Here is a 27,702-nt window from a genome sequence, read left to right as displayed (position 1 = left end):
AGGTTAATAAGGGTTGAATTCAGTAGGGTACAACGTTACAGAATGTTCTGTATAAAAATGTAGAAATACATTGTGTATAATAGATATGGTTATCATGTACATCAAGGACCCATGTCAGTTCTATCTGCAACATTTCAGATATTAGCCCTCCTGAACATTTATCCTGGCACCTATAGAATCCACACACACGAAAGGGCTCAAAGTTTGAGAGAATTCACATTTATTCAGAAAAATGTATGCATTAACAAAAGCATGTCCATTGTAGTGTTAGTCTGGCATATCTCTACAAAAACCTAAAGATAATGGAGATCCTCCTCTTAAGCGTTCCTTAAAAGGTTACAAGCAGGAAGCTGTAAACTTGCAACTCTGATCCCTCACTACAGTATATAAGCACCACTAGTGCAACAGTTGTGGTAGGGTCTCACTGCTCTCACTTTATAGAATGGGAAGACAAAAGTAACACACTGCTGCTTTCTGCAAGTGTCTTGATGGTCTTCTCATTAGAAAATGTTTGTCAATGAGGTTGTGTTTCATAATGTGTGGGATGGGCATCTGGTTTCTCCAGGATGCTCTAAATTGTCTCGTCATGGTGATGGATCAGTAGACAGTTTGGTTTGTTCTTAGGGTCCTGTGTACTCGCTGGTGTGTGCGGAGATTACTCTGCTGAGCGAAACACCTCCCGCACGTGACACAGCTGTACGGTTTCTCTCCCGTATGAATCCGCTGATGCATCTCCAGGTGACCAAACCGGTCAAAGCTCTTTCCACAGAAGGAGCAAACAAACCACTTCTCTCTTGCTGGGGTTCTCCTTGGGGATACCTTTGCTGAGTGAAAACTATTTGGGGCAAGCGAAAATACACTGTTTAGCCAAACATTGGAATATCCTGCACCCTCATTGGCTAGTGTTTGTTTGTCTGATGGCACTCTGGTAGTTGTCCCATCCTGGGTTCTCTCTGGGTGCATGGTTTCTCTGTGCTGTCCTGGCTGTGCCTGAACCAAATCTGTAGAGGTCCTTCTGTCATTCCAAACAGACTGTGCTCGCATCTCTTCTTTCATAACTCTGTTACTGTCACCCATCTCGGACGATGGAATGCTATCAGGACCCTCCACTGCACTTTGAATGAGCTGTATGTCTGTATCTTGATCCAGTGGATATTGTTCTGTGCACTTATGGTAATCTGGACCCTCCGAGTCACAGTTGCGCTCTGTTAAAGACGCCCAGAGCTGACTCTCTCTCTCATCCACAGCAAACTCAGTTTCCTCATGATCTGAACTCTCTGTGCCATGTTCACTTCCTGATGAATGTAGTGAAATAACATCATACTCCTCCACTTGCTCTCTCTTCACTAACTCTACTCCACTACCCTTCTCTCTGTGGCCAGACCTGTACTGTTCATCAAGCCCCTCTACTTCTTCTGCATGTGGCTGTGGTCTATTTCGATCCAGTTGGTCATTTTTCTCTCTGGCGTTCTGCTCAAAAGAAGTCCTTTCACTAGCATCCTCATCAGACCCCTTGGACCCTGAAGAGGAGGTTTTAATGAATTGTCAGAAGCATAACGTCAAAATCAATAGAGAGAGCACTGCACAATTTAACAAAGTAAACAATACAACTGAAACTTAGCTACAGTAGTTAGGCATTGTGCTAAAGGATTCATTCCTACTGCATTTTATATATTTTTGAAGAATTGACCCTTGAGATGAGATTTACAGCAACACATTTCAGAATTATATTTCTATGAGTACAGTAAGCCGGATGTGGCTCACCCTGTCCCTCCTCCGTTCTGCTGGAAGAGGACGAGCATGTAGAAGAACAGCCTGCTTCTTGCGTTTTGGACCTCGTCGTTTGCCGTTCGTTCTCCATAAACAATAATTGTCTTTTCAAGGTTTCAATTTCATTTTCTCTTCTGCACATTTCCAAGCGTAAAACAGCAAACCCATCATCGAACATTTTACTTATTTCTGCCACCGCAGTTTTGGCCAACACATCCATAACTGAGCTTAATTTGGTTTGAAAAGTAACACAATTAGTCATATTCTCCTGGAACAACATTTTATCTGACTAGTGTTATGTTTCTAAAGATAATTTTCAGTCGGAAAGACAAATGTTAGTTAGCTAGCTACCACATTGATAGTTTTTACTTCCGCGAAAACAAACGGAGGGGAGGAGCGCCTGATCATATGATCTCCTACGGTGTCCGTAGAGGATAGATATATAGACTGCGCTCGTCTGACAGACAGCTACATGGCGGAGACGTATGCCGAAATAATATTTCATCTGGCTGCTCTGAACCAGTGATTTGGAAACTGAACACATCTAGAATTATTTTTGAAGTGTTAGCCAGTAGTTGTCCCGCTACTTATTAGGTAAGTTTGCGTCCCTGTTTGTGACTTTCAGAAGACTTAGCTACAGTCACGCCCATTCAAAGTACCTGTAAGTCTGGGTAGCCTAGCTACTTCAATGTGCCTTTTGATTTCTACCTGGTTTTAGACTTTCATCCCTGTGCAGTTCCCACAATATTGTTCTATGGGCACAATGTATTATAGTCTGGACATTCGTGTTTCTGTGTTATTATATTTGTAGAGAACATTGATGCGCTATACCTCTGGTCCAGGGCGTTAGTGCGCGTCCCTAACGCCCTGGACCAGAGCTAAGCAGTACTGTACCAATCTATCATTGTGTACAAGCACCACTTCTGTCTGGTGTTCTGGACATGGACAGAACAGCATTGGTGCATGGTTCTGGATTTGTCATTAATTTAATGAGCCAGTCATATCTAAAGCACAAGACAATCTTTATGTGTGTCGAGTGAACTTTGTTCTTTTTTTACTACTCTTTGTCATTCAAGCGACCCACCCAAACACATGAATGCCCTTTTGTATGTTTTACCGTTGACTGTTTAAATAAGACCTGGCTAGAATGCGGATGAACTGCTTATCTCTAACAAACGTAGTCAGTCGAGTTTCAAAGTTTACTTTCCACGTGCACAGGTTACAATCGGTGTAAAACAGTACAAATACATTCTTACCTTGAGGTACTGTGTAATCTGTTTGTCCTAGAGCTGTGTTTCTCAAACTCTCCTCGGGACCCCAAGGGGTGTACGTTTAGTTTTTTTGCCCTAGCACAACACAGCTAATTTAACTAATCATAAATGTTTTATTATTTGAAACAGCTGTGTAGTGTTGGGGCAAAAACCAAACCGTGCACCCCTTGGGGTCCCGAGGACTGAGTTTGGGAAACGCTGTCCTAGATGTACTATAAAAAGGACCCTCCTTGTGCTGAGTGAATATTTGCCTGACAGTCTATTGACCTGTCTTCCAGCAGAGATGAAGGTGCTGACTTTGCTCCAGCCTCATGGGGCCCAGGACCAGCAGGCTGCATCAGGGGGGCTCTACTCTAACTACCTTGGCCAGAGCATGGAGAACAGATGCCTGATCCATGCATCTGTGCTGCCTCAGTCCTTCTCTGGACCAGTATCCCAGCCCTCCTCCTGCCCCTCTCTCCAGCCCTCCAGGCTCACCTCCACCACCTCCTCCCTCCTCTCCACTACCACCTCCTCCCTCACTTCTCCCTGTCTTACCTCCCCCCTCCTCACATCTCCACTCCTCAGCACAGAGAACAAATTCTTAAAGAAGGATTCACTACTCTTCCCTCATTCCCTCTCTCTCCCCTCTCCCCTCCCCCCTCTGTTCTCTTCAACCCTGGCACCCTCTACACGTGTCCTGCCTCCTACCTGTTCTCTCCCCCCTCCGGTTCTGAATGTAGACGAGCGGATGGGGGGAGAAGGAAGAATTAGGCAGCCTGCCTCTGAGGACGCGCTGTCTTACTATGAAGAGATGACTGTGGTATATGGCACAATGCATCCTTTTCAGTCTGGCTTTGTTGATGTGGTTTGCACAAGGTCCCTTCCAGTCCAGGCACATTTTGTTGTCATTGTACCAAATGTGTTCTCTTTCCTCCTTATGAAATGGTAGGATTCTGACCGGGACAGCCTCATGGCTGAGGAGACTGAGGCATCCACAGAAATGCCTGTCCTGGACATGTCATTGGATGAAGAGAAGTTGGACCAAACCATGCCATTTGGGGAACAGGAGTTTGGTGAGATGGAGAGGGGGAAAGATGAACTGGAGGAAGAACTGAAAGACAAAAAGGTGAGGGAGTAGATTCTGCATTTAGTCTTGCACAGAAACCATGTATCTCAACATCAACCTGAACCTCAAAACCATTCTCCCTCCCCTTTCCTGCTCTCTCTTTCTACCCCATAATTTATTTTCCTCACACTTTCCCTTCAATCAGTACCTGCTGCTGAACGAGGTGTGCTGTTCTCTGGTGAATAAGAACACTGCTCCCGGTCAGAAGGACTGGGATGTAGAGGAAAGTGTCTGGAAAAGGATCCAGAACTTGTCCAAAGCCATCTCTACTGACGATCCCCAGTTTCTCCTCAAGGTGTGTGTTACTGGAGAACCTCTCTTGGTAATGTCCAACTAGGGTCCTCTATGGATTTTCGGGTGCATTAAACAGTTACCCTATTTTACCATATTTTCCTGTTCCCTTTTAGGTTGCAGTTTACACCAGACAGGAGTTGAACATCCGTATCACAGCTAACTTCCTTTTGGCTCTTGCTGCCCATCTGCCCACCACTAAGCCACACGTGCGTAGGTACTTCTGTGCAGCTGTGCAGCTACCCTCTGATTGGCTGGAAGTGGTGAGACTCTACAGCACGGTGAGTCTTGGTCAATCTCAGTGAATCTCTTACTAATCTCAACTGCTCTTTGTTTGTCTCTCTCTCTACATGTGACAGACTCAGTAAGGTACTGCACATGTTTCTCTCTCTCTCTCTCTCTCCCCACATGGGACAGACTCGGTAAGATACTGCACATGTTTGCTCGTCTTGATCACTTAATGAGTAGTTGTTTGGGAGGCAGACTGATTTGTAGATCAGGGATTCTGTGCAGTGCTTTGCTCAGGCCGATCCACTGAATATCTCTCCTAACCATTCCACTGTGATGTCATCTTCAGTGTTTTGGCCACTCTTTACCCACCTGTCTGAAGAAAGCCCTGGGAGACAAGTTCAAGCAGTTTAACGAGTATCAGCTGGCCAAATACAACACACGCAAACATCGCTGCAAACACAGTTGCTCTAGACCCAAAGGCAAGGTACGGCAAGCGTGTGTACACACACACACACACACACACACCTTGTTTTTTCTCTTCTCCATCTTCTCTCTTTCTCTCCATCACAGAAACCATCCACTCAGCAGTTGGAAAAATGGGCAAAAATGCTTGGAAGTGATGCCACCAATCTGCAGAAATATGTGAGTGTGGTGCTAGGTTTCCATCCTATTGGCGACAGATTTTCATGTGAATGTTCTAAAATCCGCATAAAGAAAAATACTAAATTTCCCACCAGTGGTGTTTCCACCAAACAGACTTGTTGGCTTATAACAATCTGTGCATGATGACTTGGTGCACACAGTTTTCATGTACTGAATAAAAATGTGTTTTAATGCATTTTCAACTCTAGCGGTTAGTTTTGTCACAGTCTGTTGTAAAATAGCAAATTCTTGGCATGTGCACTCTAGCCAACAACTGCTGGCAGATAGAGTGGGTAGGCTAGTCTAGAGGAGATTATTATGGATAAGATTAATATTTTTAAGCATTGATCATCATGTCACCAGAATAAGACCCTCAATATTTATTGGAAAGGAGCATCATGCTCATCGCTGTGCACTTTTACTACCCTTTGAAGTTAATTTATTTAATCTGTAGCCTAATAAACTGCAATAAACTGAGTCGTAGTGGGAGGTTTATTAGGCTACAGATTAAATACATGAACCACACACCATATCATTGCGTGGTTCCAAGGTTATTATATCACTATATGCGCATAAAGGTGTTTCCACTGCCATTTTCTTGCTAAATACATTTTACTGACAGAAGATGTCGAACAAATAAATGACCTGCCAGCATTTATAAAATTGCATTTTTTTCCCTACAGTACGACTCTACTCGCATAAAACTTGGATGGAAACGTATTTTGTGTGTACAGTCTTGTGTTCTCTAGCATGCTAATAATCTCTTTTAGCCTTTGTGATGTCTTGGGAAATGTTGATATTGTAGCCTATACTGTGTTTGTGATATCTCTGTTTGAAACTAGGAGATTATGAAGCTAGGACAGCAGTCTATAGCCTTACCCATCTCCTGAAAATATATAAACCCACAGCTATTTTAAGATTTTGCATGAACTGTAAGTTGCTCCGGATAAGAGTGTCTGCTAAATTACTATAATGTAAATGTTTGAAGTTGAAAATGGAGGAGAGACCTGTGGTGGATAAGAAGCAGAGTGAGTTCAGTCTGAAAAAGATGATCAAGAGGCTTCACATCAAAGAGCCTGCTCAGCATGTCCTGGCCATACTGGGAAAGCGGTACTGTACACCAAACACCGAAGTTGACAGATGTTTTTCTATTTGACAGATCCAACGATCTATTAGCTAACTTTTGTTTTTACTTTTCTGAGCTGTATACAGTCTCGATACTGTGCTTTGTATGTGTGTTTCAGTTACCCTGGTGACCCCAAGGCGTTCTCCCGCAGTGGGCTCAGTGGGGTGTGGGACAGGGAGCGGGCAGGGCAGCGCATGAAGCTCAAACAGCCAGACACATGGGAACGCAAACTCAGCCAAGAGGGAAACAAAGCCTCCACCTGGGAGAAACTGATAGGTCTAGTTTAAAAACACACACACACTCACAGTGAATCAATGATGCAGATTGTGGCTGTAATATTGTTATAATGCTGTCCTTATTTATTTTACAGACAGTAACTCTCTGCCCTTCATGGCAATGCTGAGGAACTTGAGAAATATGATAACCCAGGGCATCAGTGAGCGGCATCATCAGAAGATTCTGGGAAGACTGACCTTCAGGGTGAGTAACCATGATTAATTAAAAAACAAAAATTCCCACTTGTTTTATAATATGTTCAAGCAATCGGCAGAATACATCATTGGACAAATAAAAAATATATTGTCAGCACATGTCCAACATCCATGTAGATTTTGACCACTAGGATACAAGTCTAGCGGAGGATCAAATAAAAGTTGCTAAAAATTACAGTAGGGAATACAGCATATTTACATTAACACCTATATCCCAATAAAACACTGGTGTTGTTACAGAAAGCAGTGATTCAGAGCAGACAGTTTCCCTTCCGTTTCCTCTCCGCCTATAAGGTCATAATGGAGCTCAACAACATGGGTTAGTATCTTTCACACAAACATACATTCTAGTTTGTAGAAGTCTACATTTGATGTTGTCGGAAAAGCTTTTACCTCCCTCTTTTAGCCCGTGCACCAGAGAAAGCGGTCTCCAGCTCTAAGGAGATCCTCAGGGGCATTCTGAAGAAGATGCCTAAGAGCAAGAGCCTCAGTCGTTTGGATTGGGAGACGGCTGGGCAGAAGAGGCTGAGGGTGGCGTTAGGTGTGCCCTTTGTCTACCGCATCTACAACATGAAGAAGAGTCAGTTGAAGAAAGCCAGGTACAGACATCAACACCGGGTATTCACCTGGGAGAGGAATCAGGTGACCCAGACAGGGGAACCAAGGGACATGGGAGATTTGATCATGAATATTTATCAGGTAGAGGAAGTACAGAGAAACTGTAATATTAAAATCTGCATTACTGTGTTTGCGTGATAATAATTAGATATATGTTTATACTGAGTAAGGACGATGCACCCTGAAGTGTGTGTGTGTCCACAGCCAGAGACTGTATTCGCAGGCCCTTCTGGAGCAGTACCGCAAGGCTCTGGAAACAGCGGTGCAGATCTCGTGCCGTTACAACGTGCCACCCCTCCCTGGTCGCACCGTGATCTTGTTCGCTGGTAACATGGCTGAGGACGACACCTGGAGCGCCACTCAGGACTTCTGCTGCCCGCCTGACGTAGAGGCAGAGAAAGTAGATGAAACTAAGGAAGAGAAACTCACACCCTCTGTAAGAACCCTCAACATACTACGTCCCTGACCAGAAACAACCCCTAGCCTCTACCCTCTACACAAATGGGGAAGTATAGTCAGTATGGTAGCAGCTTCACCCTTCCCTCAGACATGCTAGGTCACATTTTCTCCATATTGCTTAGACTTGTCCAGTCCTCCCAGACAAGTGCCTAGTGAGTAGGGGCTAGGGATCTTTTTCTAGATGGGGCCACACTCTACAACGCCTAGCAGCTGTAATCTGTGCTTATTACTGACCCTGCTGATTTGTGTATTTCCTCACAGATGCAGGAGGTGGCAGTGTTGCTGTCACTGATGATAGCCCACAGCGCTGAGCATCCCCAGCTGATCCACTTTTACTGGTGGGGTTGTGCAGAAGTAGCGCTCAAGTCGGACGTGCTGTTGGATAATGTCAGGCATGTGATGAAGCAGATAGAGGTGAGGCTGTCGCTTCCTTTCCCTCATGTCTATCTACACACTGTTGTAACGGTTTCAATACACTTCCAACATAATGCCATTGCTGTGAAGTCCTTTTAAATAAACTGAAGGGAATATTTAAAGTCTGATGTATTGGAGATTGATAGTAGATTGAATAATTTCTCTTACAGGAGGCTCAGAATGCCTATGACAAGCATGAAACATTCTCTTCTTTCATGACCAGAGAGATGACGCAGAAAAACAAGGTGTGTTTATTTGTACATTTTGAATTGTTTTCAGGGCTCCATTTGACTTAATTGTACTTTGAATCGTGATCTTCCCGTTTTCATTCTCAGGTGGACAATATCATCGTGCTGGGGGATCGTTACTTGGATAATAACATGGACATAGCGCTTGACCGATACAGGAAGGATGTGAACAACAACGTCCTCGTAGTGAAAATCTTCTTTGGGAAAGGGTAGGGGGTGCCTTTCTGTGTGCTGAGCAGCAGCATATCTCTGCCACGTAGGAGAGAGCAAGCAGTGGGCTGTCTCCATACATTTGCTATTCTATGAGAAACTACCTTTTCTATAGTCATCCTGCTTGCTTTCTTTCCTGGTAGGTCCATGTTCTATATCCCCAGTGTGTTAACAGCTACAACCTTCGCCGTGTATGTCCTGCCTCTGTCTGTTGCAGGAAGATAGACCAATCCACAGACAGGAACTGTGTGGTACTCCAAGGCTTCAGCGAGCAGATCCTCAGGCAAGCTTTCTTCTCATTTACCCTCTTGTCTCTGACACACACACGCACACACACACATATTGTGGCATGGTGTCTCTGAAGTGTTTAACTCTACAGGTTTGTGGCTGAAAGAGGCTCGTCTAGACTGCTGGATCACGTGGAGCACATAGACAAGCTGCATCACATTATCCCGCCACAGGGGGGTGCTAAAGAGGCTGAGCGAGAAGCTGCCATCACCCCACTTCCTGCCACTCCAAAACTGAGGTACTGTGGCAGGGCAGGTTGAATATGTTTCCTTCAAAACTGGTTTGGTTGTCCATGATTATCCATACTTGATGATTGGGCTGTCTCTGACAACATAGGGTAGCCATAGGGTTACCAAGAGAACCATAGAGCTGAACGAACACGAAACAAGCTGAGCATTACTCTCTTTTCTCTCCTCTTGCATCACTGACTCTCTTATCTCTGTCCTCCTGTCGTTTGCTCTCTGTCCTACCTGTCTTTTTAGATGGCGAGGTGTGCGTGTGTTTGTCTCCTCAACGTTCAGAGACATGCACGCTGAGAGAGATGTTCTGGTGCGCAGTGTTTTCCCTGAGCTCCGGCGTCGTGCGGCGCCACACTGCCTCTACCTGCAGGAGGTGGAACTGCGCTGGGGGGTGACTGAGGAGGAGACTGGGCGTGTCGTGGAGCTCTGCCTCTCAGAGGTGTGCCGTAGCCAACTGCTGCTAGGCATTCTGGGAGAGCGATATGGACTGCTTCCTCCCTGTCCATCCCTACCAGACCTCCCACAATACAGCTGGGTAAGGCCTGCCTTCTCAAGATGCTATCTTTCTTTCCATCTCTCTCTTTCTTAGTCCTACTAAGCTGTCTGGTTGCACAAAATGTCATGTTTTTTATCAGGAGAGAAGTTTTTATTTGCAGCCACACCTAGTCAGAAAATATGCTTAATAAGATAAAGATATTTCATGATTTGGTTACCATTCTCTACAGCTGGATTCTGCTCCTTCGGGGTTGTCCATCACCGAGATGGAGATTCGACAGTTCCAGGCCCTTCATCCAGACACAGCTCAGAATCGCATATTTTGCTACTTCAGGACACCCCATCTGTCTAGGTACACTATCAAATCAGTCCACTTATCCAGGTTCACACCTTGAAAAATACTAATTTGTCCAATTGTTCATCTGCCAATGATTCATATGAACAATAAAATTTACTATGCATTTGAATATGAAATAATATAATGTTAATAATCATCGTACAATGTTTGTTTCTCAGGTCTGTTCCTGTGGCGTGGAGGTCAGACTTTGCTCCTGAGTCCAAGGAGGCTGAATGTAAGATGGCTGACCTGAAAAGAAGAATAGTGGATAGTGAAGCGAAAGTCACAGAGAAGTGAGCTCAGTTTTTGTTCCTTACACATTGTCTTGAAGTAGCTTTGTTAAGATTATTGGTCTCATGGGCTCTGTCTCTCTGTCTCAGTTACCCCTGTGAGTGGGGTGGTGTTGTGGATGGGAAGCCCTATGTGAAAGGCCTGGAGGAGTTTGGGAAGGTGGTGCTGGAGGACCTTTGGGGGGCACTGTTGAAGCAGTTTGTGGAGGTCAGAGACTTTAAAAATGACAGGCAACTTAACATTGAAGCCATTTTGGGTTCCACTTCCACCAATCATTGTATTGATGTTGTTTCTCTGACAGAAAACGGATGAAAGTGATTCCAGGTCAGATCTGTCAGAGCAGGAAGTGCACCAGGGCGCCTTGCAGCGGCAGTTCTTTGGCCGTGCCAAGCTGCTCTCTGGGGCGGTGGGGAAGGTGCAGGAGGCTCAGCTCAAAGGAGGAATGGTGCTGCTGGAGGGAGCTCCAGGAGAGGGCAAGACTGTCTTCATGGTAAACCATAGCAGCAGCTTTAGCAGAGATACACAATTTATTCGCTCAGTATAAAGATGTTATCCATCTTTTAGGCCTCCCCGGTTTCTGTAAGGTTTTTCTCATAAATTGTCTCCTCCCTTCACACAGGCTGCTCTGGCGAACGCCTTAAGAACTCCTACCAAGTCCCAGAAAACCCCTAGAGGTGATGTCATCTCCTACTCCACTGCTGCTACCCAATCAGCATGCACTGTGGAAAACCTTCTACGCTGCCTTGTACAGTGGTTACGGAGAGGCAATGAAAAAGAAGACTTGCCTCTCCCTTCCTCTTATAAGTGAGTGCAGACAGCAAACATTTTATCCAGATTTTGTCAAATGGCCTTTCAATGACCCTGCCAATAAAGTCAGTAGGAAGGGCCAATGCTGCTCAAGACTAATCCAACCATATCTGTTTTATCATAGAGATCTGCTGACAGAATTCCACTCTCAGTTGAGTGACACCAGGAAGGACCAACCACTGGCCCTGCTAGTTGATGGGGCAGAGCATGTGCAGGATGGTACAGGACAGCTGACCTCTGATTGGATACCACAGCACCTTCCTCAGGTCAGAAACTCAGCCTAAATGTACACAGACGTTTTCAGTTTATCTGTGTACATGGTGACCAAAGGAAGTTGATGGCACCTTAATTGGGGGGGACGGGCTCGGGGTAATGGCTGGAGTGGAATTGGTGGAATGTTATGCCATTCTGTTCTTTACTATCCAGACATGATCCATCCTCCCCTCAGCAGCCTCCACTGATGGTGATGTAGTATCATATACAGTGGGGCAAAAAAGTAGTCAGCCAAGTTCTCCCACTTAAAAAGATGAGAGAGGCCTGTAATTGTCATCATAGGTACACTTCAACTATGACAGACAAAATGAGAGAAAAAAATGCAGAAAATCACATTGTAGGATTTTTTAAATGAATTTATTTGCAAATTATGGTGGAAAATAAGAATTTGGTCACCTACAAACAAGCAAGATTTCTGGCTCTCACAGACCTGTAACTTCTTCTTTAAGAGGCTCCTCTGTCCTCCACTCGTTACCTGTATTAATGGCACCTGTTTGAACTTGTTATCAGCCTAAAAGACACCTGTCCACAACTTCAAACAGTCACACTACAAACTCCACTATGGCCAAGACCAAAGAGCTGTCAAAGGACACACATACAAGACCACTGATAATCTCCCTCGATCTGGGGCTCCACGCAAGATCTCACACCGTGGGGTCAAAATGATCACAAGAACGGTGAGCAAAAATCCCAGAACCACACCGGGGGACCTAGTGAATGACCTGCAGAGAGCTGGGACAAAAGTAACAAAGCCTACCATCAGTAACACACTACGCCGCAAGGGACTCAAATCCTGCAGTGCCAGACGTGTCTCCCTGCTTAAGCCAGTACATGTCCAGGCCCGTCTGAAGTTTGCTAGAGAGCATTTGGATGATCCAGAAGAAGATTGGGAGAATGTCATATGGTTAGATGAAACCAAAATAGGACTTTTTGGAAAAACTCAACTCATCGTGTTTGGAGAACAAATAATGCTGAGTTGCATCCAAAGAACACCATACCTACTGTGAAGCATGGGGATGGAAACATCATGCTTTGGGGCTGTTTTTCTGCAAAGGGACCAGGACGACTGATCTGTGTAAAGGAAGGAATGAATGGCACCATGTATTGTGAGATTTTGAGTGAAAACCTCTTTCCATCAGCAAGGCCATTGAAGATGAAACGTGGCTGGGTCTTTCAGCATGACAATGATCCCAAACATACCGCCCGGGCAACGAAGGAGTGGCTTCGTAAGAAGCATTTCAAGGTCCTGGAGTGGCCTAGCCAGTCTCCAGATCTCAACCCCATAGAAAATCTTTGGAGGGAGTTGAATGTCTATGTTGCCCAGCAACAGCCCCAAAACATCACTGCTCTAGAGGAGATCTACATGGAGGAATGGGCCAAAATACCAGCAACAGTGTGTGAAAACCTTGTGAAGAATTACTGAAAACGTTTTACCTCTGTCATTGCCAACAAAGGGTATATAACAAAGTATTGAGAAACTTTTGTAGGTGACCAAATACTTATTTTCCACCATAATTTGCAAATAAATTCATAAAAAATCCTACAATGTGATTTTTCGGGATTTTTTTTCTCATTTTGTCTGTCATAGTTGAAGTGTACCTATGATGAAAATTACAGGCCTCTCTCATCTTTTTAATTAGGAGTACTTGCACAATTGGTGGCTGACTAAATACTTTTTTGCTCCACTGTAGTATAGGACTTAACACTAGCAGCATACTACCCTGCATACCACTGCTGGCTTGCTTCTGAAGCTAAGCAGGGTTGGTGCTGGTCAGTTCCTGGATGGGAGACCAAATGCTGCTGGAAGTGGTGTTGGAGGGCCAGTAGGAGGCACTCTTTCCTCTGGTCTAAAAAAATATCCCAATGCCCCAGGGTAGTGATTGGGGACACTGCCCTGTGTAGGGTGCCGTCTTTCGGATGGGATGTTAAAACGGGTGCCCTGACTTTCTGAGGTCATTAAAGATCCCATGGCACTTATCGTAAGAGTAGGGGTGTTAACCCCGGTGTCCTGGCTAAAATCCCAATCTGGCCCTCAAACCATCACGGTCACCTAATAATCCCCAGTTTACAATTAGCTCATTAATCCCCCTCTCCCCTGTAACTATTCCCCAGGTCGTTGCTGCAAATGAGAATGTGTTCTCAGTCAACTTACCTGGTAAAATAACGAATAAATTTAAAAAACTTCTGCTCTTTCTTTTGTTGTGTTCTTCTGACAGGGTGTGTCTTTGGTGCTGAGTGTCACCTCCACTTCGGCCCTGCTGCGAGTCCTTGCCAAGAGGAAACTGGCCTTCTTGTTTCCTTTAGGACAGCTTTCTTTGCCGGACAGAAAGGAGATAGTTCAGAAGGAACTTGGCGTTTACGGGAAGAAGCTTAGTGACTCAGCTTTCAATAATCAGGTTATTATTTTTCCTTCTGAGTAATTTAGCAGCTGTTCTTATCCAGAGCAACTTACAGTAGTGAGTGGATACTTTTTTGTACTAGTCCCCCGTGAGAATCTAACCCACAACCCTGGTGTTGCAAGCACCGTGCTCTACCAACTGAGCCACATGGGACACCATATCATCACTCTGAAAAGCCTACTAACAGTGTTGTGAATAGTAAACTACTAACCTGCTCTGTATAATTTTGTCACCATTAATTAACTCTTGTCTCTGTGTACCTGTATAGCTTCAGACCCTTCTGATGAAGAAGGGAGCAGTGAGTCCACTTTATCTGCACCTGGCCTGTGAGGACCTGAGGAACTTTGCCTCCTTTGAAAAGGTCAGACATCATGCATGTCACATTGACCCGACCCATAGTCATGATGATCTGTGTCAGATGATGAATAAGTGTCTGTGTTCCAGATGAAGGAGAGCCTGCAGGCTCTTCCTCCGTCTCTGAGTGAGCTGGTGCAGCACAGCCTGAGCAGACTGCAGTCCCAGTACAGAGAAGTGGGACTTGGCTGGGCGTTGGCCGCCTTGACTGTCAGCAGCACCGGTGAGAGCCAGGGCACTTCAAAACCACCTTATTCACAAACTGCATCCACTGTCTTTTCTTTTTTGTGTGTTAAAAAAAAAAAAATTGTTAGTAGCTACTATCTTGTCTCATCACTACAACTCCCGTACGGGCTTGGGAGAGACGAAGGTTGAAAGTCATGCGGCCTCCAATACACAACCCAACCAAGCCGCACTGCTTCTTAACACAGCACACATCCAACCCGGAAGCCAGCCGCACAAATGTGTCGGAGGAAACACCGTGCACCTGGCTACCTTGGTTGGTGTGCACTGCGCCCAGCCCGCCACAGGAGTCGCTGGTGCGCGATGAGACAACGATATCCCTACCGGCCAATCCCTCCCTAACCCAGACAACGCTATGCCAATTGTGCGTCGCCCCACGGACCTCCCGGTCGCGGCCGGTTACGACAGAGACTAGGCGCGAACCCAGAGTCTCTGGTGGCACAGCGCCACCCGGGAGGCACCATCCACTGTCACCATCCGCTGTTAACCACTGCGCCACCCGGGAGGCACCATCCACTGTCACCATCCACTGCGCCACCCGGGAGGCACCATCCACTGTCTTTTCAACACACAAAGTTGAAGTCGGAAGTTTACCTTAGCCAAATACATTTAAACTCAGTTTTTCACAATTCCTGACAATTAATCCTAGTAAAAATTCCCTGTCTTAGGTCAGTTAGGATCACCACTTTATTTTAAGAATGTGAAATGTTAGAATAATAGTAGAGAGTGACTTATTTCAGCGTTTATTTCTTTCATCACATTCCCAGTGGGTCAGAGGTTTACATACACTCAATTAGTATTTGGTAGCATTGCCTTTAAATTGTTAAACTTGGGTCAAATGTTTCGGATAGCCTTCCACAAGCTTCCCACAATAAGTGATTGGTGAATTTTGGCCCATTCCTCCTGACAGAGCTGATGTTACTGAGTCAGGTTTGTAGGCCTCCTTGCTCGTACATGCTTTTTCAGTTTTGCCCACAAATTTCCTATAGGATTGAGGTCAGGACTTTGTGATGGCCACTCCAATACCTTGAATTTGTTGTGTTACCCAACTTTGGAAGTATGCTTTGGGTCATTGTTCATTTGGAAGACCCATTTGCAACCAAGCTTTAACTTCCTGACTGATGTCTTGAGATGTTGCTTCAATATATCCACATAATTTTTCTGCCTCATGTTGCCATCTATTTTGTGAAGTGCACCAGTCCCTCCTGCAGCTAAGCACCCCCACAACATGATGCTGCCACCCCTGTGCTTCACGGTTTGGATGGTGTTCTTCGGCTTGCAAGCATCCCTTTTGTTCCTCCAAACATAAGAATGGTCATTATGGCCAAACAGTTCTATTTTTGTTTCATCAGACCAGATGACATTTCTCCCAAAGGTACGATCTTTGTCCCCATGTGCAGTTGCAAACCGTAGTCTGGCTTTTTTTGTGGTGGTTTTGGAGCAGTGGCTTCTTCCTTGCTGAGCGGCCTTTCAGGTTATGTCGATATAGGGCTCATTTTACTGTGGATATAGATACTGTTGTACCTGTTTCCTCCGGCATCTTCACAAGGTCATTTGCTGTTGTTCTGGGATTGATTTGCACATTTCGCACCAAAGTACGTTCATTTCTAGGAGACCTGAGAAGTATGACGGCTGCGTGGTCCCATGGTGTTTATACTTGCGTACTATTGTTTGTACAGATGAACGTGGTACCTTCAGGCGTTTGGAAATTGCTCCCAAGGATGAACCAGACTTGTAGAGGTCTGCACATTTTTTTTGAGGTCTTGGCTGATTTTCTTTTGATTTTCCCATGATGTCAAGCAAAGAGACATTGAGTTTGAAGGTAGGCCTTGGAATACATTCACAGGTACACCTCCAATTGACTCAAATATGTCTATCAGAAGCTTCTAAAGCCAGCCAAGCTATTTAAAGGTACAGTCAACTTAGTGAATGTAAACTTCTGACCCACTGGAATTGTGATGCAGTGAATTATAAGTGAAATAATCTGTCTGTAAATAATGGTTGGAAAAATTACTTGTCATGCACAAAGTAGATGTCCTAACCGACTTGCCAAAACTATAGTTTGTTAACAAGAAATGTGTGGAGTGGTTGAAAAAACAAGTTTTAATGACTCCAACCTTAAGTGTATGTAAACTTCTGATTTCAACTGTACTTCCTATATGTTACCCAAAACCTAATTTGGACATGCACTCCTTACCTGGTGGCTGATGGTGGTATGGACAAACTTTTATATCTGCTCAAGTGACTCCAGTGGCTAAAATCTACCACTCACTAATATTCATACCCTACTTACTAATCACGTTTCCTCATCTCACTCAGCAATGCTGCTCTGTGACATATCATAACAATTCCAACCTGGTTCCATTGCAGGCCTAAGGGAGAGAGACCTATATGCCATACTGAACATGTGCAATGGCCTGACCTCTGGAGGTGAGAAGGCAACATGGCAGGATATGCTGCACTTGGCCAGAAAGCCCATAAAGCGTGTCCCAATGGCAACCTTCTCCCACATGGTGCGGAGTCTACAGAGGTATGAGGCTGTGTCAAATGATGGGCAGTCGGAGGTCAGATTTGGGTTAATGAGGCAATAAAACTAATATTGGATGATGCTCAATTCTCTACCCTTCTCCCAGAAGTGTTCACTCCCTCTCATGGAATGCGCTGTTGTAAGGAATTGAACGTAAACACAGTCCATCTCTTTGTTGACTCTGTTCTGCAGCCTGATTGATCCATCCCGCTGTTACGGCCCGGATGACCTCCTGGCACTGACCAATCCCGAGGTCAAGCTGGCCTTTAAAAAAGAGCTCCTCCTACCAGGAGAGGCTGACTGGACCAGGGCTCATATCCTGTTGGCAGGTAGCTACTATTATAAAGATCCTACACACAAATTCACTGCTTACATCTGTATATAAACAAACATGGATACATAAGGATTTGTTTATTTCTCTCTCAGCCCATCTTTTGGTGCAGGCAGATCCTCAGGGAACATGCACATTTCTTCACTGTGAGGCCAGCTCCATCTTGAACCTGCCATTCCACCTGGTCAGTGACATTTCCTCTAGCTTTTTAACCTCTCTCCCAGTTGACCTCTGTGTCACTGACCACACCTTAACACTTGGTTGTCTTTGGTCAGATGAGAAGTGGCCAGTGGGACGCGCTGCATTGCCTGCTCTCGAGTTATAATTTCCTGTTTGCAAACGTGCGCCATGGCCTCCTGCACCACCTCCTGGAGACCTACAGCTTGTTTGGTAAGTCACCTCTCTGGAGAAATGGAAGAACTTCATTCGATAATGGGTGTTAGGTTATCTAGTAACTAATCTACTCTACTTCCACTTTTATTATTCTCTTCACTGCAGGCAAGAGGTTCGAGTTGGAAGGTATTGGTTCATGGGACACTTTAGGTAAAATAATTTAGCCCTTTTTACTGGTTACCTGTATAGAAAAGTCTCTAGAATCTGTTCCTCAGACAAAGCCCAGAGTTGAGTCTTTCTCTCCTTTTTCCTCTGAAGACCAGAGCGGTCTGACAGATTGTGTCGGGTTCCTGCAGCGCCATGCACCCATCCTGTCCTCATGGCCAGCCCTGTTTCTGCAGCAAGCTCTCAACGAGCCCAACCACACTGACGCCCATGTATGGGCACAAGGCATGATGGGAAAAGGGGTGCATGTGATGAGGTGGCTGAACAATGAACAACATACCCAGACGGAAACCAGGTAGCTAATCTGATTTGTACAGTTATTGCAGTTAGACCATATTGACCTCTGTGTTCCCTACCTCAGTGAGTTAGTTATATTGTTATCTTAGTGATGCTGGTGTCCTCTGTTACCACAGTAAGCTGGTCTCCACCTTCTCCTCTGAGCCCACCTGTGTGGTTGTGAGTCCAGGGGGTGAGGTCATGGCAGTAGGGACTGGACAGGGCACCCTCCACCTCATCCACACAGAGACTGGACAGGTAAACTCCTGCTCTATTTTCATAACAACAATATGCCACTGACCTAACAGACTAGAAAAGGACTTACTACTGACTATATGCCACCATCAGCACTAAAATATGACAGTAATATCTTTGAATCTAAGTCCATTTTACCTTGACCGTTAACAGGAAGTGAGGTCACTGGTGAGCAGCTGTGACGGAATCTCAGGATGTGTCTTCTTGAGGGAGGGGCTTATGGGAACTACTTCATTTGATGGACGGATTGAATTGTGGGATGTTGAGAATGGCTGCAGGTGAGACAATGCTTGGAATTTAAAAAAGTTCCCAAGGCCTATATGGGATTATGAAATTCCAAATTTGCAGTCATACAAAATGGTTAACTGTCTTGTCTTTCTAGAACTGCCCTCATCGATGGCCACTCAAACAGAATAACAGGAAGTGACGTCAGTGCAGACAGGAAGCACCTTGCAACTGTGTCTCTGGACTTAAGCCTTAAAGTGAGTCTCACATCAAGACAATGCCAGTCGCTCTGATTCCTACTTCAGCCATTCATTTGAAAGTTAATGTTATCAATGTTATTCTCCACAGGTGTGGTCATCTCCAAAGGGCAGTCTGGTCACAGCCCTCTCCAGCACTAGCCCTCTGAACTGTGTGACCTTTGACCCTGAAGGTCATCAGGTGGCAGCTGGGGGTTGGGATGGAGCTGTGCGTCTCTGGAACTGGCTGAAGGGTGAAGTTACGGTGAGTCGAATGAAGGACCGCATTGCAGCGAGAGATGTCACACTGTTAAATGTTTAATTAGTTCGTTGTTTTAAAACAACCTTTCATCATTCCTCCTTCCTTCCTCCCTTTCAGACTCTCTCTGGTCATCAGAGGTCAGTACGCAGTCTGTCTTTCTCTCCCTCCTCTTCTCTGCTATGCTCTGGCTGTCTGTCTGGAGAGGTGAGGATGTGGTCCGTTCCAGCCTCTACCTGCGTGGGGCGCTACCAGGCTCACAGCGGATCTACAGAGGTGCTCACCTTCCTGCTGGGCGGGACGGTACTCCTGAGTGCTGGATCTGACCACACGGTGAGAAGGATGGTTTACCTACACACACACAGGGAAGATCTCAATTGCATACTCCTTGCATCCTCTCCTTGTCAAAACCCATTGTAGGAGTAGTTTCAGAGAGGAGGGACCTCTGTCTTTCTCATCCAATGGATTTTGAGGAGAGCGGATGCGAGGAGTAGGCAATTGAGATCTTCCCATATGCGCACACACACTTTGAGAGGTTCCTTATTTGCCTGTTCCCCCTTCCTCCACAGGTCCAGTTATGGTCAGGTGGTCTGGGTCGCTCTGTGAATGTATTTGGAGAATCCAAGGTATGCTGTTCCACTCATGTTTCAGAAGTTCCTCAATTTCCATTTCTGTCACTTGGAATCTCAAAAATCACTTTCTTTGCCTTGACAGGAGTCTGTTATTCAGAAGGGAAAGAAGATGTCGACCACGGAGCCCGCTGCTCTATGTGTGGCTGTCGCTGGTGGTTATGCTGCAGTGGGTTACCATGGTGATGGGTTGAAACTTTTCAGTCTTGAATCAGGTATATGGTTTTAAGTTTTCCAACAAACACAACTCTGCAAGCCAAGGAAATTAATCAATTTAATGAATCACTTAACACACTCCAACCCTATTGTGCAGGTGAGAGGACATGGGCTAGCAAGGACCTGCGGGTGTCTATCCTCTGCCTGATGTGGCTGGCTGCAGACGAACCTGAGCTGCTGGTGTCTGGGGGCGGGGACCAGCGGCTGAGGGTGTGGAGACAGGAGGATGCAGACATGGTGTTGCTGGGAATTTTTGGGGTGCAACAAGGCCCCATCCTGGCCCTGGCACAAAACTCCTCTTATCTGGCCTCTGCCTCAGGTCAGACCAATAACTTAAACACTCAGTTGATCAGTAGTAAACTCATTTTGTACTAATCACTAATTAATCTAATCATTTTATTAACAATTTACTAACTTTCGCCATCTCTTTCCTCAGATGACTGCTCCATTGCTCTGTGGGCAGTGAAGGACTTGACCTCTGACCCCTGGGTTGACCCCAGTGTGATCTCTGTCCTGAGAGGTCACAGTGGAGGGGTCACCTGCCTGGCCTTCAGTCCAACAGGGGAGGAGTTGCTGTCTGGTGGAAAAGATCAGGTATAGGTTTAAAGAGTGTGTTCATATTTGACTTTCGGTTGGTGTGTAATCTCAGTTAACCCAGAACTAAAGTGGTCAGATGCTCGATTTAAGTTCTGGGTCCATACGTGTTAAAGGAAGAGGGAGAACGAGGATCGGAACTAAGAGCTCCACCCGCTCTCTTTGCAAGTTACGGGCAAGTCTATGGGCCAAATGTCCCCTTCAGAAATGTGAAAGTTGCAAACACCTGTGAAATTGTGTTTTGTCCAAATAACCATTGACAAGTACTGAAATGAATGCTGCTCGTTATCTTATGCATCCCGTTGTGTCATGACAGATCTACGGTACCTGTTGTTTACGTAGTCAGTCCACGAGAGATTAGTTAGTGTGTTGAAATTGTACTTTTATTGTGAATAGTGGGGATGTTGTTGATGGAAACAACCAAGAATATTAAGAGCTGTCTGTTACTTGTGGCAGTTGTAGTGATAATGTGACTTTCTTTTCAGGTTCTAATGGTGTGGAATGCCAGTTCCTCTCCTCCTACTCTCACTCAGTCTCTACCACACTGCCATGGAGACTGGATAACTGGCTGTGTCTGGGGCCCAAACTGTGTGGTTAGTGTCTGTTTTAGTGTTTTTTTTTCTTCTATGTCCTTTTGCTGCCTGTTTTTATCTTGATGATAATTATCATTTCAACTACAAAGATACTTCTGAATTAAACCCAAGTAACTTGATGTCTGTTTGTCTCTCAGGTGAGCTGTTCCAGTGACTGCAAGATCCGTATGTGGGACCTACAGAAAGGTCGCAGTGTGAGAGAGATCCTGGCGAGATCCTCCCTCAGTGCAGTCTGCTGCCTGGTGAGTCTAACAATAGGGGGCAGTATGGACCTCTCTAAAATGGTACTGGATGGATGGCTTTAAACTGTAGTCTTAATGGAGAAGGTGTTGAGGGGGAAAAAAGTATCTTCACGGTGAAATTGTGCTTTCTATATGTAATGAGGCACTGTAAGTTGTGATGGTGTTTCCATTTTGTCTTGATGATGTTTGTTGTCTTGGGGGGTCCGCAGGGAGAGTTTGTGATAGCAGGCTGTGCCGAGGGGGAGCTGCACGTGTGGAAATGGGATTCAGGGATGGAAATCAGCAGGATTTCAGCTCACAGGTCACGCATACACCACTGCTCTGTGCTACCTGACCCAGGTACTGCATCTTTACAAAATAATTAAACATATTAATATTATTCCCCTTTTTAAAAATACTATGATACACATACCATTGTGGTCATGTAGTGTATTGTTCCTAAATGTTTTGTATTCAGACAAGACCAAGGAAACTAAGCAGGAGGACATGGTGGTTGCTACGGCGTCTGATGATGGCACAGTGAAGCTGTGGCACCCCTTCCAGGTGGGATTAATGCAATTTGCTTGTAATTTCTAGGATTTAGGTTGATTTGAATAAGATGCATGTATCAATATGCAGTGATACTTGGTCTGATTGTCTCTTTGCCTCCTAATTCTAGGTACAGCATCACAGCACCTTGCAAGGCCACAGCGGAGGGATACATGGAGCAGTCTCAAAGCAGAAAGGAGTCCCGGCATTCCTCACTGTGTCTCAAGATCGATCGTTGAGGTCTTGGAGCGTTGCTGCAGCAATGGGTAACAAATTAATCAACCTGAATTGTCAACCTAAACCTATCATCCAATTTCTATACTTGTTTTTGTTTTATTGATTAATTTCCCCTCTTTATTTTTTCTTCCAGAGAGTCCTCTCAACCAGAGGGGCACTGTTACCGCCCTGTCCTTCTGCCAGAGTGGGGATTTGCTACTGTCTGGCTATGAGTCTGGCAGAGTAGAGCTATGGAAACACAATTCTGCAGTTGGCCACAAAAAGGTATCTCCATACAGTGCCAACCATTCAGCACCTTGTAGTGTTATTGTGATTCTCTCATTGACTAATAGAACAAAGTTGGTTTATCTTTGATTTGCTTGTGTCGCTCAGGTGTCTGACAGTAGTGTAACAGCGATATGCTCCATGCCTGATGACCAGTTTGCTGTGGGATGCAGGCAACGCTCTGTGTCAGTGTGGAAGGTGGAGTGGAATCCTCAGCACAACGCTGCAAGGTCAGCTCTTGGCCATTATATGTCAAGTTTTCACACTATGGCGATGATTGCTATTGGCCCAATTTGGCATTTGTAAGAGATTGATTCAGGCAATATCTGCTGGTTGCAAATTTGTAGAACTTTCATTAGTACATGGATAAAATTTTTGTCAACATTTGTTCTTGTACTCCTGCATTGCCTGCCGGCAAAGACTGTCATCCTGTTGTCCCTAGTCTGTTGAAGGTGTCCACATACTCAGTGCCTACCCCAGTGATGCACCTGTACTACTGCTCCATCCTGCTGGGAACCTGTGAGGATGGAAATATCATCAATGTCCTCGCTGACGCTGATAGAGAGATTGACAAGTAAAGCACTCACTCACTCACTCATGGTATACACATTATTAGATGAAAAATACTGACTTGAAATGTACATAACTTGCCTAAATTGCAGTTGGAAGGATGACACACAAATTCTTGGGATGGTGGCCAATGATGAAAAAAGCACTTGGCTGGTGGGCGAAAAGAAAGGACAGATTGTGCTTGGCTTCATGGTAAGTTTACCACCATCACTGATATAATCATCATCAATGACAACACTGCTGCTGTTTTAGATTGTTTTAATAAGAGTTATATTGGTGGATTATAATATGGTCCTATCTGCCTTCCCTAGTATGCCATGGGCCCAAAGACTGACCTGCTGTCATCATGTGGTAAAATTGAGCTAGAAATGGAGGAGACTTGTGGTGGAAAAGGTGGCTGGATAACTGCTGTGACTGTGGAGAGAGGTAGCTGCACTGCAGTAAAATGACACTCACATACTCATATTAATTTTGATACTACTTGTGAATCATCTGTAAATTAATAATGTATTAACTGCACTGTAATTTGTGTCCTGTCTCCAGAGTTGGTGGTGTGTGGAGATTCCAAGGGGAATATGTGGTTCAACCAGCCACCAAACATCAACTCCTGGAGCAGCAGGAAACCTGTAAGATCCCTCCCCTTTTCTCTGATGGTGATGGTGACTGTCTTGAAGAGGAAACTGTTGTCTTATTTTTCTATGATAATTTTGATTGATTTTCCCTAGGCACACAGTGACAGGATCAGTGTTCTGAGACTCACCAACAGCACTATCATCTCGGCGTCCCATGACAGAACGGTCAAAATGTGGGACAGAAACACCAAGAAACAGGTGCATGTCATTCTAACTCTTTCACGCACTCAAATCATTTCACAAAGAACAGATGAATAGTCACAGTAATGGTGTGTGTGTGTGTGTGTTTACACTATCTCTGTGTTTCTGCACAGGTGGGTGTGTTTGTGTGTGCGGGTCCTGTTCTGGTCTTGGAGGTGAACCCACACTGCTCCAGTGAACTGGTGTGTGGCGATGCACTGGGCCAGCTCTACTTCCTCTCCTGGAGAGAATAACCACCCAGTGTACACACATACATTGTATACACGCACAGAGTCAAAATTAACTTACTCTCACACAGATATACACTATATATACAAACGTATGTGGACACCCCTTCAAATTAGTTGATTTGACTATTTCAGCCACACATTTTACATTGACATTTTTGTCATTTAGCAGATGCACTTATCCAGAGTGACTAAAGGTTAGTGCATTCATCTTAAGATAGCTAGGGGGACAACCACATATTACAGGCATAGAAAGTAAAAATGTTCCTTTAACGTAGCTGTCAGAGCTAGGGGGGCCATGCAATCTCCATAGACAAACATTGTCAATAGAATGGCCTTACTGAAGAGCTCAGTGACTTTCAACGTGGCACCATCATAGGATGCCACCTTTCCAACAAGTCAGTTCATCAAATTTCTGCCCTGCAGAACGGGACTGCTCACAGAACTGGACCGCCAAAGCGTGTAAAAAAAATGTCTGTCCTCGGTTGCAACACTCACTACCGAGTTCCATACGGCTTCAGGACATAACGTCAGCACAAGAACTGTTTGTCGGGAGCTTCTTGAAATGGGTTTCCATGGCCGAGCAGCCACAGACAAGCCTAAGATCACCATGCACAATACCAAGCGTCGGCTGGAGTGGTGTAAAGCTCGCCGCCATAGGACTCTGGAGCATTCTCTGGAGTGATGAATCATGCTTCACCATCTGGCAGGCCGACAGAGGAATCTGGGTTTGGCGGATGCCAGGAGAACGCTACCAGCCCCAATGCATAGTGCCAGCTGTAAAGTTTGGTGGAGGAGGAATAATGGTCTGGGGATGTTTTACATGGTCGGGCTAGGCCCTTTATTTCCAATGAAGGGAAATCTTACTGCTACAGCATAGAATTACATTTTAGATCATTTTGTGCTTCCAACTTTGTGGCAACAGTTTGGGGCAGGCCCTTTTCCTGTTTCAGCATGACAATGCACCCATAGAGAAATGGTTTGTTGAGATTGGTGTGGAAGAATTTGACTGGCCTGCACAGAGCCCTGACCTCAACCCCATTGAACACCTTTGGGATGAATTGGAACGCTGACTGCAAGCCAGGCCTTATCGCCCAACATCAGTGCTCGACCTTACTAATGCTCTTGGGGCTGAATAGAAGCAAGTCCCCGCAGCAATGTTCCAACATCTAGTGGATAGCTTTCCCAGAAGCGTGGAAGTTATTATAGCAGAAGGAGAGACCAACTTCATATTAATGCCCATGATTTTGGAATGAGATGTTTGACAAGCAGGTGACCACATACTTTTGCATGTAGTCTATCAGTACTACTGTACTTTTATGAATATTCTCTCAAGCACCTCAATCAACACTATCTTCTACACACCATGTAATATGCATACTAATACCCAATACTTTTATATGTACATGCCTTTAAAACCTAAGAGAAGGACCTCTGAATGTTAATCAGCTATAATGCATGTAGTATGCAATAGTTACCTGAAATAAAGTGTGGGTTTGTGTGCTCTATCTCTCGCTCTCTCACACAGTACCGGTCACAAATTTGAACACAGCTACTCATTAAAGTGTTTTTCTTTATTTTTACTATTTTTTTCTACATTGAAGAAATCAAAACTATGAAATAACACATGGAATCACGTAGTAACCAAGAAAGTGTTATAAAATGTATTTTGATTTTGTTTATTTTAGATTCTTCAAAGTAGCAACCCTTTGTCTTGATGACAGCTTTGCACAAGCTTAGTGTTCTCTCAACCAGCTTCACCTGGAATGCTTTTCCAACAGTCTTGAAGGAGTTTCCACATGCTGAGCACTTGTTGGCTGCTTTTCCTTCACTCTGCGGTCCAACTCATCCCAAACCATCTCTGTATGGTTGAGGTCGGGTAATTGTGGAGGCCAGGTCATCTGATGCAGTAGACATCACTCTCCTTCTTGGTGTCAGCTAGAGATTTGTAGTCTTGCATGATGTCTTTGATGCTTATTAGCATTTTTGAATCTGACAGTAAATCGAGCTGAATATTTGATATATATTTGGTTCTCAAAAAGTCACGCCAGGGTAAGCCTACACCAAACACTGCCCTTATTTTTAAGTTTTTCTAAAATTCCCTATGGGAAAAATGAATGGTGGAAATAGCAATTGGAACAATTTCCCTGTTAGGTTTTATGGGTATTATGACCTCCACTGTGAGGTTCTATAGCTATCTAGCACCCCCTCCGCAAACACGCGTTCTCCAATGTTCAAATCAAATTGTATTGGTCACATACACGTGTTCAGCAGATGTTATCGCGGGTGTAGAGACATGCCTGTTGGTTACAAGGCGGTATTTATGTAAATTAGGTAAGAGGATATCATGTTACCATTGGTGTATTAAAATGAGAGTTAGGGCGATGTCACCCTATTCCTTTAATAATCCTCTGTGAAACTGCAGGTCACAATTTGGGTTATTACTGCATCTGTCTCCCGATTGTCTCCGCCTCCCGCTCGGGTGACACCGTGTACTAGCTATCTTGATAGTTAGCGACATCATGTACTAACTAGTCCCCGCATTCCGTGTACCGGAGTCATTGACAAACTATCTAAACTAGTACACAGTGTACTTCGCTCCCGCCTGCCCTCGCCGTCGTTAACAGAACTCGGGAAAAACAGTGCCCGACCCTACTTCTGTGGGGTTTATCAGGAATGCTCAAATGCATGAACACTCCAAATCACAGGGCGCAATTGCACCCTTCTCAATAAGCGTGCCTCCTGAATCCAAGTGTTTGACATGGAGGAAGGGACCAGTAACTTTATGATCAAATTGTATCAATGTAGAAGCAACATTTTTTTCATACTTTGGTCATCATACTTTGATCAGGTTTCATCCAAATACCATCCAATCTCACGAAAAACATGTATTGCTCATGACCTGTAATAACCATGTGCGCCACTGCATTACACTACATGTAGCCATATCTTGTATTGACTAATACGTTTTACGATCTGAATTCTTTAAAACGGCGTCTTTTTTGGTCAATAGATATGGCTATCCTACATGCAGACTATAATAGACCCTGCTATTTGTTGTGCCAGTGCTAATTCTAACAATTTTGAAGGTTTGTTGCAATCTCATATTTACGGTAATAAATACTTAGGTCACGAGTTGTTGAACGGAAGTGCAATTGCGCACGCATCACGCGTTGTTTTAATTTATCGACATTTACGGCTTGTTTGTTGAACATTAGCTTGGAAATTGTAGACTTTACTTCACACAGATAATACAAATCTTTAATTTGGGCTGGACAAGATGGCCAGCTGCAATTTTCAGGTGCAGTTTATATCCATTATGGAGGTATTGGCTAAAGCAGCGGTAGCCGAAATAAACAATCGTGTAGATGATAGCTGTGCTGTTATACGCATGGAAGTTATCCAAAGTCAGCGAGATATTGATGTACTGAAAAGGAAGTGTCAAATGATGGAGAGCGAGCTGAAGAAGACACGAGGACGAGTCAGGAGAAAAGGTA

General features: G+C 44.8%; 2 protein-coding genes across 3 annotated transcripts; one reads left to right on the top strand and one right to left on the bottom strand.

Moving 5' to 3' along the window:
* Positions 1-197: 197 nt before the first annotated feature.
* On the bottom strand, positions 198-2,168 carry LOC109875049 (zinc finger protein 436-like). The gene is made up of 2 exons (XM_020467196.2): positions 1,765-2,168; positions 198-1,520 (listed from the first exon to the last, which is right to left on the bottom strand). The coding sequence occupies exons 1-2, from the start codon at positions 2,048-2,050 to the stop codon at positions 598-600; spliced, it is 1,209 nt and encodes a 402-aa protein (XP_020322785.1). The 5' UTR covers positions 2,051-2,168; the 3' UTR covers positions 198-597.
* Positions 2,169-2,203: 35 nt separating this feature from the next.
* On the top strand, positions 2,204-26,600 carry tep1 (telomerase-associated protein 1). 2 transcript variants are annotated; one of them, XM_020467193.2, is made up of 56 exons: positions 2,204-2,364; positions 3,323-3,843; positions 3,973-4,149; positions 4,295-4,444; positions 4,557-4,721; positions 5,018-5,155; positions 5,242-5,313; positions 6,302-6,423; positions 6,558-6,715; positions 6,810-6,919; positions 7,171-7,249; positions 7,337-7,529; positions 7,753-7,984; positions 8,269-8,421; positions 8,592-8,666; positions 8,757-8,878; positions 9,097-9,162; positions 9,259-9,405; positions 9,650-9,941; positions 10,132-10,253; positions 10,418-10,531; positions 10,619-10,736; positions 10,831-11,019; positions 11,149-11,333; positions 11,461-11,602; positions 13,826-14,005; positions 14,277-14,369; positions 14,453-14,585; positions 16,976-17,135; positions 17,325-17,461; positions 17,559-17,647; positions 17,739-17,853; positions 17,962-18,006; positions 18,115-18,316; positions 18,435-18,555; positions 18,706-18,830; positions 18,935-19,034; positions 19,126-19,278; positions 19,393-19,605; positions 19,842-19,898; positions 19,987-20,116; positions 20,215-20,436; positions 20,554-20,711; positions 21,197-21,304; positions 21,442-21,546; positions 21,756-21,885; positions 22,004-22,089; positions 22,205-22,340; positions 22,445-22,575; positions 22,684-22,805; positions 23,018-23,149; positions 23,238-23,337; positions 23,457-23,571; positions 23,689-23,771; positions 23,871-23,975; positions 24,092-26,600. In XM_020467193.2, the coding sequence occupies exons 2-56, from the start codon at positions 3,325-3,327 to the stop codon at positions 24,209-24,211; spliced, it is 7,746 nt and encodes a 2,581-aa protein (XP_020322782.1). In that variant the 5' UTR covers positions 2,204-2,364; positions 3,323-3,324; the 3' UTR covers positions 24,212-26,600. The 2 variants fall into 2 exon arrangements, with proteins under 2 accessions (XP_020322782.1, XP_020322781.1); XM_020467192.2 differs by having other exon boundaries at positions 3,320-3,843.
* The last annotated feature ends 1,102 nt before the right edge of the window (positions 26,601-27,702 follow it).

Source organism: Oncorhynchus kisutch, linkage group LG30, assembly GCF_002021735.2.
Source record: "Oncorhynchus kisutch isolate 150728-3 linkage group LG30, Okis_V2, whole genome shotgun sequence".
Classification (NCBI taxonomy): domain Eukaryota; kingdom Metazoa; phylum Chordata; class Actinopteri; order Salmoniformes; family Salmonidae; genus Oncorhynchus; species Oncorhynchus kisutch.
The sequence above is the reverse complement of the archived record's forward strand: the minus strand, read 5'-3'. Positions and strand labels throughout refer to the sequence as shown.

Excerpts from the sequence above, each read along its gene's own strand:
- LOC109875049 (XM_020467196.2), bottom strand. The coding sequence starts at position 2,050 with ATGTTGTTCCAGGAGAATATGACTAATTGTGTTACTTTTCAAACCAAA. Across the intron at positions 1,521-1,764 it reads CAGAACGGAGGAGGGACAGG|GGTCCAAGGGGTCTGATGAG; the intron begins GTGAGCCACATC and ends CCTCCTCTTCAG.
- tep1 (XM_020467193.2), top strand. The coding sequence starts at position 3,325 with ATGAAGGTGCTGACTTTGCTCCAGCCTCATGGGGCCCAGGACCAGCAG. Across the intron at positions 23,338-23,456 it reads AGATTGTGCTTGGCTTCATG|TATGCCATGGGCCCAAAGAC; the intron begins GTAAGTTTACCA and ends TGCCTTCCCTAG. Across the intron at positions 23,976-24,091 it reads ACAGAAACACCAAGAAACAG|GTGGGTGTGTTTGTGTGTGC; the intron begins GTGCATGTCATT and ends GTTTCTGCACAG.